The 13,886-nt window shown below is 36.8% G+C and overlaps 1 protein-coding gene across 1 annotated transcript; it reads right to left on the bottom strand.

Annotated features, from left to right (window-relative positions):
- Positions 1-4,216: 4,216 nt before the first annotated feature.
- MRPL39 (mitochondrial ribosomal protein L39) lies at positions 4,217-13,595 on the bottom strand. The gene is made up of 10 exons (XM_083841532.1): positions 13,448-13,595; positions 12,937-13,143; positions 12,416-12,555; positions 11,832-11,931; positions 10,047-10,114; positions 8,775-8,887; positions 7,551-7,616; positions 6,571-6,724; positions 5,592-5,639; positions 4,217-4,371 (listed from the first exon to the last, which is right to left on the bottom strand). Exons 1-10 carry the CDS (start codon positions 13,497-13,499, stop codon positions 4,285-4,287), a joined length of 1,035 nt encoding a protein of 344 aa, XP_083697658.1. The 5' UTR covers positions 13,500-13,595; the 3' UTR covers positions 4,217-4,284.
- Between the last annotated feature and the right edge of the window lie 291 nt (positions 13,596-13,886).

A 13,886-nucleotide genomic window follows, 5' to 3' on the forward strand; every position in this document is an offset into this window, starting at 1 on the left:
CTCTCTTTAAAAAGTAAATGAAGAGTGATCTGTGAACTTAAGAAATAAATAGCAATTATAAACATGGTCATTATACCATTTATATATTTTTTTTCCTGCATAGCTGATTCCCCAGATAAACAGACACATTAAGTTGTAGATATTATATTAGCAGGTATAAAAAAAAAAAAAAAGGCTTTATTTTTACTCTGAAAAAAATGTTAATGCTGTACATTACTGAAGTTAAATCTTATGAAAGACCACAGCATGACAGCATTACCATTTTCAGATGGTTGGTGTTCTTCAAGAAATATACGCTACCAATTCTTCCCATCAAATGCCTCTGTGATGTTGAGTTCCTGTGTTTGGACTCCTTTAGGAAAAAAATAATAAAATAATATTGCTGCACTAGCAAGTTTACTAACTTCAAGTATAAAAAAATATTGTGATAAACTGAGTAAATTAGCTAAATTACCAAACAGCAGTTAAGAGATTACTGCTTCCCAGAGGTTATAATAGAAAAGAAAGCTCATTCTACTTGTTCATAAAGGACTCAATGTCTACTGATTATCGAGCATTTTCATCACTCAAAAGTGTACAATTTCCCAGGGAAGAATTCTGCTTCCTTAGTATGAAAAAAAAAATCTCTCTTGACATTTAATTCCTTCTGTTATGAAAGAAGCCAAAGTAGATCATAATTGTCTTTTCTGTTTCCAAAATCCATGAAAACATGGATTATTTATTTGAAAAAAAAAAATCATTTCATTTGTTTGGACAATGTGTACACAAGACTGAAACTTACTCAGCTCAACCTTCCAACCATCACCTCATACAATCAATACACTATTTAGCTTTAACCATGGTCCAAAGCTTCGGTTTTGGTTAAAACCATTAAATGAAAGGGAAGGCTCACGAGTCCTAGGCTCAGAGCAAATTTTCTGCAATTTGTAAAAGTTTAGGGTCATCTTCTTTCTTTCAAACACGATGTAGAGGTGGCACAAGTTGAATGTGGAAAGCAATGGAGCTACTATGGAGATGTACAACAATGAAGAAGGCTAGAGATCCTCCCCCCCCCCCCCCCTTCCCCTGTAATCAGAATGTGGCTAGTATCGTCTTTTGCTCATGTATGTTGGCCTAAAATCTCCCTGTCTTCCCCTTTCTCCATCATTTGTATTTTGTAGTATGGTGTCTTCCTAGAATTTTCCTTACCTCTAGCTGGATCTGCATTTCTTTTGCTGAAGAACACAGTAAAAACTTCCTCTTTAAACCTGAAAACTAATCTAATAAGAGGGAGAAATAGCTAAGGAGATGATTTTGTTCACTCTTGTAGTCTCTTTTGTCTATCTACTCTCCCCTAATCCCTGTAGTCTCTAGATTATAGCACTCAACATAGAAAAACAACAGTATCTACTTTCTTGTCTCTTTTTGAACAGACCTACTATGGCTTCTTTGGGTTATTTCCAATGTAAAAGATGGGCCCAGGCTCCATGGCACACAAATCTCTAAACCCAGACAGAGCTCTGCCATACCCAAGCTCATTGTGGTACCTTTATACTACTCCACAGCTTTAAGTTTGGTACATAGATCACTTAATACTTCCAGATGTGTGTCTGAGCAAAGATCCCAAAGAGCCAACCAGGTGGGTGACACCCTGCAGTACAACAAAAGATCAGAAATCTTTAGAGCAAAAAGGCAAGTGAGGTATTATCATAGCCTAGCCATTTAACATTCCTCTTGGGTAGACAATTTTGGCATTTTATATGCCTAAAAGTAACGATAAAATACAGGAGGCTCTGAGCTCAAGGACCATATATATGTCCCTGTTGCTCTATGGATGCCATCATCGCTGAGCAGCGTTTACATTTGTTCTCATGCTTAGTCCAATTCAGGACTTTTTCGTAATAATGGCATCGCTTCATACAGACAGAGTCTGTATGAAGACTTCATACAGAGACTTCAGAGTAACTTATGACCTATCCCAAAACAACCCCACAGATGTTTCCTCTTGTAACCATGGCTCTGATTCCCTCTCTGGCTGGATATGGAACTGAATCTATATCTACTTCTTTGAAAAGTGCTGTCACCACTATGCTGGTGGTAGGAGAGAAGCAGACACTACCTTCTGTTACCTGATTCTCTTTTAACTGCTATTGTCTTCTACTGCTTTCCAAACACACCTTCCAGCTCAACCTCTCCCGGACGAGCACCTGCCTTCTGGATTCCACCACCTAAGCCAAGATGTGAGTTAGCACCAAGTTCTGGAGAAGCTCACCTTCCCACCTTCTTACAAACAAAACTCCTAAGAAGGGGGGAAAAATAAAGGTTTAACCTCAAGTAAACTTCAGCTGGCAGCCCTCAACAGCCTCAACAGTTCTCAGTAGCATAGCTCCACGCTTGCAAAGTCCCCTTCCCAAAGCTTCACCCACGGGGAGGCAGCACCTCGCCTCCCAGAGCTCTGAGGCCTGCCCAGGGCCGGCAGCCCACAGCGGTGCTGCCGACTGAGCAGCAGTCAAACAGAAAAGGCTGGGACAGAGAAATTTACTCCCTACACCTTTTAGCCTAGCGATTTGCCTTCTGTTTTTTGGTTTTTTTTACACTATGAAAGTTGGGTTGTCATCCCCCCCCCCCCGCCCCCATTTTAAGCTGGGTATATAACCGGCTTAAAATTCAGAATAGGAGGCCTAGATCAGTTCCCACTTCACTGTGGGTTAATCGGAGACAGCACGTACCTCAAAAAAAAAAAAAAACACACATTTTCTCACCAGTGTCTGCTTTTTCAGTAGTACCAGAGCAACAGATCCAAAGCCAAAGTATACTCCAGGTTAGGTTCAAAAGAAACGCAAGTATTCAGTAGAGAGATCATCTCTAGTCTTAAGAAAATAAATAGAATGTGAGGGTGTATTCGTAAAGTAAACCTTATATCCGGAATCTGTGTTTTTTTTTTTTTATTTAAGTCAACACTATTAAAAAATCATCTGCAATACTAATTGAGAGGAAAAAAAGTTCTTCAAATGATCTGGGAGGGTGTTGGTTATATTTCAAGGATGTGTTGCACTTAACATGAAACTATACTAGAGGGCATAGTCTGTTACTATACTGACAGACTTCATCGTAAGACAGTAAATTTGAATAGGTAGATTGTGCCAAGCACAGAAATGCCTAAGAGCAAACATATTTTAACACATAACTTAAGTAGGCTTTGTGCAATTTCATCAGCTTTTATCATTTGTATTTCTTCTTCTGTGCTCTGACACATTTAGCATTTATTTCCTTATTAGTTACTGTAGATTCATTAAGCTAGGTAAGACTTCCTTACGTAAATGTTTTACTGCTCTTGCAAAACTGTAGTATCAATCAATTAGAAAGCAAGTGATGCAGTTAATGGTAAAAGTAGTAAGCGGGATAAAATTCAGAGAAAATATTTGCACTTCACATAGTAATAGTTTCTGGTATGAGAGAAGCTCTAATGAGCTAGTAACGAAAACACAAAGTGTCAGAAAACATTATCCAGCAAAAAACCCCTTGTAAACTTTAACTGAAGCCGCAGTATTTAAATATCAAAGAATGAAAATGCATAATAAATCTTACTATGGTGGGGATGTGCATAAGACTGCATTCCTGGTACTGTTCTGGAAAATGATCATTAAAAGTGATATTAACTGCTCTTGTACAGCAGACAATTAATAACCTCAAAGAACTTTTCAGTTTCTATATTCAGCTATTTTTGTACTCATAAAGCAATGGTAATTCTGCACTAAGCTACTGAATGGTGTCTTTTGAACAGCAAATACAAAAGAATCTAATTTCAGTTCTGACAAAATCAAAATTGGGAAGTAACCCTTTTGTAACCCTTTATGGCCTTCTGGAAGTTTTTGTTTAAGACATTATTTGTCTCTAATGCAGTAGGCAAAGAAAGCAGTGGAATTTCATCGGGAAACTCCAGCAAGAAACACGGCATGTAAAGAATTAGCCTAAAAACGTGGTCTTGAAATTGTATCAACTTAAAAAAGGATGCCTAAAGCACACTAATCAGAAAGGACAATATCTGGACACGTATCATTGTTCTTGAGATAATGATTTGCAAAATGAGTTAACACAAATGAGACTTTTAAAAAAAAATCCATGCCTTTCTAACAGGGATAGAAAATTGAAATTAAAGTAGGCTGAAATATATGATGCTGGCTTTTGTACCTATCCATGATTCAGGTCCATGGAATTCAACTGAATTAATGAAGAGTTTAACATGTAGCACAGATAAGCCATGTAAAAAAACAAACATTTTATTATGTACATTTAGAGGTTAATTTAGATTGATAAAGATTTTTCTTCTTCAGTTCCACCTTTTTCCTCAAGACTTTCTGCTGCTGCTTCCACAATTTTCTCTTCAGTGACCTGCAGAAAAATAACGAAATAGTTATTTTTATTAAACATGACTTAATTCTAGATCCTGGAAATCCTCCCCTCACACTGTCAGTGTAGCAAGAAAGACAACTGTTGTCTCCAGAAGTAAACAATCTGGACAAGAAGCATCTTCAAACTAATTTAATTAAAAAAAAAAATTATGGGTTAGACTCTGAGAACATCCTTGGCTAACAAATTTCAGTAGGCATACCGTATTTTTTCTCTCTTTTGCCACAGAAGTAAATAAAATATTTGTTCTGAAGACTTCAAACCATCTGCTATTTAGTTCTCGTAACAATTCCCTACGTTTAATCATGCTTTGAAAGTCAGTCTCTGGTTATACGCAGCTTTTGATATTTTATTGTTCCATTTATTGAAAAAAAATGGCCTTTTTGCTTTTATTCAGTCAGCATAAAGATTCTCTTGGATAAGCCCATTTCAACTTTGTAACACTGTTTGACAGAAGAATGTTTGCAAGAAACTTTTATTTTCCATGCAGATTTTAAATGGAGAAAAATAAACTAGTGCATTCATGCAGTTTACTGAGATAGTATTTCCTTTCATCTCCAGTAGCTTCCACCTAGGTTTACCCAATGGTAGATTTTATCTCTGCATTTAGTTATTAAAAGTATTGTTTGCTTGTGTTCTCTCAAGCCTGTGGCAGAAAACTTACTATTACCTCAAATCTAGGTAAGTATAAATACATTACTCCAATTTTTAGTTTTCTTATTTCGTGTTCGTGATTAAAACAGGAAAAAAATATTTTAAGTTCTACACGTGTGGTATCAACATAAATTCTAGAGATGAATTTGAAAAATACTGATGTAGTTTAAAGTGATAATTAAAAAGATCTTAGGGACTATTAAAAAGCAGATAGCTTCAGTCATAGATGATAAGCCTGACATAATTTGCTCCCGTTATTTGAAATAGTACAAAATATCAGTTGAACACTGCATGTTTTTTCTGAATGGTACAATGCACTTCAGCAGTCAGACATCAAAAACAATACCAGAAAATCTTCTACTACAAAGCAGTTAAATTTCATGTGCATCCAATTTTTCTTCATCTGTTAACATTTCCATTCTTAAAGATATGTTACTGAGGATATTATCCATCTCTAATCATTCAAATGCTACTCTATCAGAGGTTGTTGTATCGTGTTTTTTTTTTTTTTATATATATTTAAGTCGTATTTCACCGCTAAGACTTACCAGCCACTTCGACCTTTCCAGCAGTTTGTGCCACACAGTGTGGTGAGCCTGTAATAAATGTCATTAAATGATATTACTGGAGGAAAAAAATTAAATAAAATACCTTACTATAGATTAGATTCTGAAAGGTTTATAGAAATGATGTAACAAATATGTAACAATAAGCCATAACGTCTGAATAGAGATTACCTCAGTGTCCAGTTTGCCCATATTTGGGAGGATTAAAGAGGGCTTGAATAGACATTTATTGATCACATCCATCCACTGTGTGAAATCATTGAGGGGGTAACGGGTAAAAATAGGCACTAAAATCTTATGACCCGGAATGATAAGGAAAGGTACATAGAAAGGAGGCAAGGAAGGCGGTGCCCACCTATCTCTTGTAAACTTCCCCAGTGGAGACAGTAACACGTTCTAGACCATAGGCCAAGACAATGCAAGTCAACAGGAATGGGAAGACTCTTGCCTCCAGCTGTATTTTTGCAGAGCCTTTCCTTAAGATAGATTAGTGATAAGATTTGCTGTTGTTACTAAGTTTTATTTTGGTATCATAAAAGATTCCATCATGATTGTCAATTCAAAGTTCTGTTCTTTCCTGAATGAATGAACATTGTCAGCAGCCTCAATTTCAGATGATCAGCATGCACTACGATAAACAATTCACTAAGGCAAGGGCAATGAAATAGCCATGCGGCAATTGTGCAACCAAAATCATGCTTTAAGTATTGAAAAAAATGTTGGGGTGCTCTGATGCAAGCTTTCAAGCTCTGATTCCATAGCTGCTATAGTTCCAAGTCAATTGAACCCCAAATACGCAATGAGGTCATCATCATGGGCCATCACTTTCTGAGGTCATCTGCTACTCATCCTCCTCTCATCTCTGTATTATTACAGTCACAGCATAGAATAAAGACCAGAAAATATGCCAAATGCCCTAACTTCAAAAGAAAAGAAAATTTCCAGAAAATGAAATAGTTACCCTCAAATGGACTGGCAGAGACACACCCTGGAACCTCCTTATCAATTCAGGTTGGTTAGTCTGAAGATTGTGGGCTGCCGTTATCTCATACTGGAAACAGAAACTTGTCCTTGGAATGTGAGGGCCTTCACTAACATCCACAAAGTCACCAAACCTGACCGGAGTCAAGAAAAGAAAAAAGAAAAAAAATGTTATGAAAAATATAATCAAAGAGAATTACGATCCTATTTATTTTTGGTTAGCAAAATCCTATCTACAGAACACTTCAAACAAGATGAAAGAAAATCCACACAAATCCCAAAACACCTTTCAACAATGTCCCCAGTACAGCATTTCTAGATTTCCTGAAGTAAACATACAGGTCACGTAATGTTCTAAAATGAATTTACCAAATTTAAATCCCAAATCCAGAAAGATAATCCTTAGTTTCTCAAATTTCTGAAGTCACGTTGACTTTAATAGTGGGTTAACTCTGTCGTTCACCAGAAAAAGATTTGTCCCCAAGATCACACATTCTGAAGAACAGTTTGTTTACTACCTGCACAGGTATTTCCCTTTCATGCCCTGGAAAGTTGCCAATCAATTAAGAAAACTGAGAGCCAAGAGGAAGATGTACAGCAAAAGCATACTCAGAACAAACCTCTCCCAGCAATCAACAGGCAAGCCCATCTACCCTCTTCCTGAACAAACTAGAGCAAATATGGTTTAGGCATCTGGAAAACTGAGTATCACCAGCTTAAGTGAGTCACAAATTGTAAGACTGAGCTATAATAAAAGCTTCCTTCCTCCAGCCTAAGAACTTTACATCTTACACTGCATTCCAAAAGTCAGCTCCATTCCCATCTCCAACACTTGAACGTGATTTTATTTTTAAATTAAAAGCCATCATAAATAACTTATTCTTTTTACTTGCAAATACTACTTGCAATACGACTAAACTTTTCAGTGAAATATTACAGAATGAGTTCAGTTTTGCTCACCTATGTAATGTTACAATTCCTTCCATGTTCCGAGAAGCTTTCTGTTCTATCGTCTCGATTTTGTATCTGATCAAGACAAAAAAAAAAGATTAAAATTTCTAACCTTTAACACCAAGTTCTTGTAAGAATACTTAACAGATTGATTTAGGGAGCATTTCTTAAAGTTATGTTCTTATTAATGAGAGCTTTGAAAGAAATTTAAACTCTTAATTTTATACACCAGTGTGTATTGACATGTTTCATAAAGCATATATATTTTCAGAGGTTCATGCTCTCTCAACAGAGTTTTTTTCAGAAAGATAAAATGAACCTACTACTACATAGAAAAATAAATTTTTTTCTAAATCATATATAAGTCCAGAAGAAACTATCTCATCACCTAAACTGGTCTTATGCAATGTGTGGTCCTCAACAACTGGTCATCTGCAAGATGGCAAAAAGCAGTCTCTGCTCTTTCTACAAACATAAATACACATACATACAATGTCTAAAGTTGTTATCTGAAGTCTGCTCAGCTCCTACCTGCTGTAAATGCTTGTCAACCAACATTGTTAAGAGATGTTAGTTGGTATGTCACATAAATATTATTAAGCTAAAAGTAGTATTTATTTTGGTAATAACTTTAGCTTCAAGCAAAATTTTATTTTGGTTCACAAAGTGTCAAATTATTTGTCATTTTCCCCTACTTCTCTCCAACCACTGAACAGCTGTGGACCAGTTAATTTTTCCAAAACACTGCTTAAGTGGTCAGCTAAAAAAAGTGTTTTGAACATGCCTTTCTATAACACAGGGCAGTGTATTTTACCCATTTTCCTTCTGTAGAGCTCAGAAACTGCATTTGATTAAATCTGCATTTCAAGATACCAAAATATGAAAAAACTTGAATATGAAAGCCTTTCAGCAAAAGCTTAAGGTAGCTAGCATGCAAAAAGTCTAATCACCAGAGCTCCAGTTTAAAAGTAATGAAATCTTGAAGCTCAATATTAAACTTAGAAGTCTACAACCTTTCCATTTCTCACAAAACTACCTCCAGTAAAGGTGTTGGCCTCTGGAGAGAACATTAAAAATGTAATCAGCCAGTGGAACAAAGACAATGGAGACGTGTTTGAGTGCAATCAGAGCAGTGGGACATGTACCTTCTTACTTCACCTACCACATCTTATGCAGAGATTTAAATGAATTTATAATTGCCTTTCTAAAAGAAAGGCAAATTTATACACTTACTTGTTATGCTGAAACATTTCACGTGCTACTTTTGCTTCAACTTGCAGTGTTTCGAATGGCAGGTCTTTATAAATTAGCTTACTAGCATCCTTTGTAAGAGAATTGAAGTTGTCCTAAAAAGTAATTGAAACATAAAATTGTCACCACTGTTTCACAGCTGTACTGAATAGACAAAGCATAGGAAACACTAAATATTAGTCAAAATGATAAGGACCATCTAGTATTAATCCTAAATGTAAGAATACAGCTGTAGGATTGTAATGCTTATTATTTATCAGCAACATATTGCTAAGGAACAAATCAATAGGCATTCTTCCATCAGAAACAATATACATTAAGTGGAGTTAAATATCCTGTGTTTTCCTAATGTGATATATGCAAGTGCAGTCTTGCCAATCGTCAATATTCAGTTGTGTATCCTGTTTCCCATAGTCATGGCCCCAGTTATAAACAACCTCCACTCTGGTGGAATCAAAAGAAAAAACTGCGGAGTAACTATGAAATTCACTGCTTTGGTCCAAAAACCAAAGCTTTGTACACTCAGATTTGTTGATAAATAAGAAACTGTTATTAGAAGAAATTGCATTTACTACGTCACTTATAAAGTAACTTAGTCTGAAATATTTTAACTACAAGATTATATTGAAGAAAATCTGTATTGGACTAACATTGCTTCGTTAGCCACATACACCTCTGCTGATACTTCATCATGAGAACAATAGGCACCAGACAAGTAAAACATTTGTGATCACACCAGCTACAAAACTGTTATAAGTTTGTACATGATTAGATTTTATAGAAGTTTGTAGATGATTAGATTTAGCAGAGAGCATGAAATATAAGCAAACTATTAAGAAGAGTTTCAGCTGAATGTGCTCACGGTTCTTTTACAACAATGAATTGATTATGCTGTAAACTAATAGGTGAAAATACATCCTTACTGTCAGAGGGTTCTACTCATATAAAGTCTGTAAGCCTATGTCACATCTCCATTACCAGGCAAGAGTGGTTAAGCAGGAGTGGATCTGTACAGTAAGTGAGCTGAGAGCACTCTTCAGCAAGAGCCAGTATATGATAAATGAAGAGATTTAGTTTCTGAAGTGTATTCCTCATGTAAAATAAAATACTGGTGTAGACATACCCTATGAAAAGAATGGAGAAAAAAAAAGAAAAAAAAAGAACAAACCCCCCACTAACCTCTCCCCCGCCAAGAAAACACTGGACAAAAATGTAAGCTACAGAACTTTTTGAGCATGAAGTTATTGTGCTTACTTTTGTTGGTTGCCAGTCATTCAGTCTGTTGTCCAAAATTACATCATAGCAGAAAGCTCCAGAGATCACTGCAATTCCAATTCCAAATAGAAAAACACTCGTATTTGTAATGAAGTACATATTTCATTGCCATATTATAGTCTTACAGATGTACGAAAATTAGTAAGAAAGACACAATCTTAAGAAATCGATAAAGTTTAAATTTTCAGCTGTGATAATACAGTCAACCAGCAGACTAAATCTGTATCATTTTAGTTTCACTGAATGAGAAATATTCATTTTAAATGTGCTTTAATTTAATGTTGATATAATATACACCCATTAAAGGAAACAAACAAACAAAAAAAAAGCTATACTGCTTCCCAAAACTGCTTCTCACAAACACTGAAAAAGACAATAGACTTTGAAAATATTTCACAGTATTTTCACATCATATACTAAATTTGCACCATTCAACTGTAAAGAGGAATTTATTGCATAGATAAATCAGACAATATTAGAGCTAAACTAAGATGTTTATCCATGACACGTACTTAACACAAATTTCTGTGGTAGTCGTTAGAGTGCTTTTTGTGTATATTTATCAAGCTATTGACATATTAAAAATCAAGCTTACGAACCTAGTAAGTCAATGCTATTTCTACACATACACTGTAATGACACAAATTAGTATATGCAAGATTATTTCAAATCCTGGCAGAATTGAAATATCCACTCTAAACCTACCAATCAAGACAAGTGATGAAAAGACTAAAAAGGGAATGAATCATGGAAGACTCCAAACAACAAACCACATTCTTATATATCAAATATATAATTGTGTGGTAGGCTCTTTTATTTAAAACAAAAAATATCTCAAGTTAGAAGGGTCCCACAAGAATCATCAAGTCCACGTAACCTCCTTTCTAGTGCGTTTTCTAATTTTAGTGAACTTTAGGTCACAGGTGAACAGAAGTTGTTAGCAACCAACTTCAATGATCTTACAACTTGATGTATAAACGGTGACTTTTAATAACTCAAGTGATCATAAGGTTACATAGTTATTAAGGCAAATTTCACAGAAACATATCAAATCTTCTAAATATATTACTCATGTAACTTCATAATCAAAAGACTATGCCATTAAGTTACTAACTTAATCTATGTGGTCCAAAGTGGTTTGAAATCCAGTTACCATACAGACCAATCTTCCGTACATTAATGAATAAATTGTTTTCAGCCTGATGAATGTAAGTTAAAGAAATCCTGGTACATCAGATTCTTGTTCTAATAATGGAGCACCCAGGAGCATAGACTCCCTTGGAACTTCTTCCTTCTCCCCACTGATAATTTCAGGCCAAGTAAGACTCTGGACATTTTAAAAGTTCAAAGCTAAAACTTTAGAAAAGAAATCTGGAAAGAGTGCAAAGATCTAAGATTTAATCCTCAGTGTATCAAATGGTATAGAAAAACAGTTTCGGAAGATAGGCTCCTGCCTTTTCTCCAATCCATTCAATGGCCTTCAAAACAGACACACGGCTTAGCAGTTATGTAGAGACCACTCAGTTGTCACAGTTTAAAGCCCAGCTACTTAACATAATCAAATACAAATTCTGTATTACTTCAATGCACCCATCACATCAAATACAAATAAAGGCTGCAACAACAGCATCTAATATACATAAAAATGCTAAGTACCTTCAAACACTGGAAAAAGAGCCTCTGATTTTCTTTTGTAACATAATTACACACTCATTTAAGAAGCAGTGAAAGACAAGATGATCAACAGTAAAACATTTATACCACCTGGCACTTCTGGAGCTTTAACCAGATTCACAGAGTACTCATCCTTGAATGCCCGCTTTAACACACATGCCATGATCATGGCACAGGAACGCCAGTAGGCCTATAAAGAGAATTACAAAACACGGAGTTATTACTTAGAACCTAGCAACCTATACCAGATGAACATCAGCTATCCAAAAAAACCCACCAACATTTCATTGAATTAGGCACAAACCTAGATGTCTACCCTACCATTACTTTCTTTAGAATGTAGTCTTCTATTTGGAGATGATTAAAGATGATCAAGATAATCAAAATTGCACTTGAAAGGCAAGCCAGATGTTTCCCTTGGGATATTTAAACCTCAAATCATAGAATCATGCAAGAATATAGGTTGAAAAGAATGTCCACACATCAGCTAGCCCGCACTGTGGTCCAACTAACAGTAACTGTGAGGTGCCAACCAACCATTAAAAATATTGAAACTTTCACAACAACCAACAACGAAGTTCAAGGAGGCAGATGGACATGGAACTAAAAGGGGTATACAAAATCAAGGAGCTGCATTTGGGGTCACCTGCAATGAGGTTAAGATGAAAGTTTACCTTATTTACTTCCTCTGGATCTTCACCTTTGAACGTAAGGAACTGAATTTCACATGATTTGGTCAAGGGTCTATACATATCCCAGACTTCACCATCCACAAGAGCTAGCACAGATTTCTTGCAATGCCATTCACTTAAGTCTGAAGAAAGTGAAAAACATATCGCACTGTTATTAATATTACTCTTCAGAGTCAGCAAATTATTCCCCTGCATTTGTAACAACAATTTGCAAGTGTTTTACTACTGTAAATGACTTAGAAGGATAAGCTGCAAATACAGTCTAGAAAAATTAATCATTTTATGCTGATGTATTTTACACCAATAGAATGTATTTTAGGTCACAAAGTTCACAGTACAAATGTACTGTAAACTTAAATACAAATGTTCTGAATGCATGTCCCCTACCTTGGCCATTACAATGCCTATAATATTAACATTTCAAATCTGGAAGGCAAATACTTCAACAGGCAGCATAATTTTCACCCTCAGTGGCACATTAGCTTAAGAACCCGTTCACTTACGCATGGCACAGTTGTATGGAGTAGATAAGGCTTTGTTCATTATAAGCAAACTGCCAGGGTGAGGTTTTCCAGTGTACTTTACTTCTATTTTCTCAATTCGTGGATAAAGAGATAGCTGTCTCTCCTTCTCTTTGGTAAAGAGCTCATTGCGCATCTGAATAATTTCCTCCGATGTCAGTCGAGAAGCTGCTGGTGTGGAGATCAACCCTGGTAGAAGAAATGATCTAAAGTGAGCAATAAACAGTTTTTGAAACCTCTTTATAAGTCAGTTTCTGCAGAAAGGCGAACATTCAGCAGCTCTTGCTAACGAGCATGCCTAAAGTCACAAAACAAACAAGCAAAGGGAAGCAACCCTCTTAAGCAGCGAAGGCTTAATTTGGCGTTATAAGTGTAAAGGGGTCACCCGGCCTTGCACGGCCGCCCCGGGCACGGCCCCTGAAAGCGACGGGCTCGGGACAAGCCCGCAGCCGACACGACACGACACGACACGACACGACACGACTCCACTCACGGCGTCCCTCCCGCCCGACCCGCAGGCAGCGCGCGGCCCAGCGCGCCGCCATTTCGCGGCCGAGCCCCGCCGCCCCGGTGCCGCTTCCGCCCGGCTCCGCTGGAAACAGCGGCGGCGGCGGCTCGGTTCCGGGCGCCGCTCCGCCCTCGACCGCCAGGCGGCACCGCGGGGCCGGGAGCGAGGCCCAGGCAAAGTTACAATTTGTGAAATAACTCAGGATTTGTTCCCATGTCTTAAAATTCTGATGGTTGTCAGCCAGATCCCCCAGTGGCAAAGACAAAACAGCCACCAAGAATGCAAGTGTCAAAACAGCTACACTGACATAGTGCCATTAAAAAATAAATAAATAAAAAGCTGTAATTAAACTCAGCATCCAAAAAATTAAATGTGCTAATACTGGCCACAGACAGTAATGGGCAGGGAATTTTCCACTGCGGCC

Source organism: Anser anser (genome assembly GCF_964211835.1).
Source record: "Anser anser genome assembly, chromosome: 1".
Lineage (NCBI taxonomy): Eukaryota > Metazoa > Chordata > Aves > Anseriformes > Anatidae > Anser > Anser anser.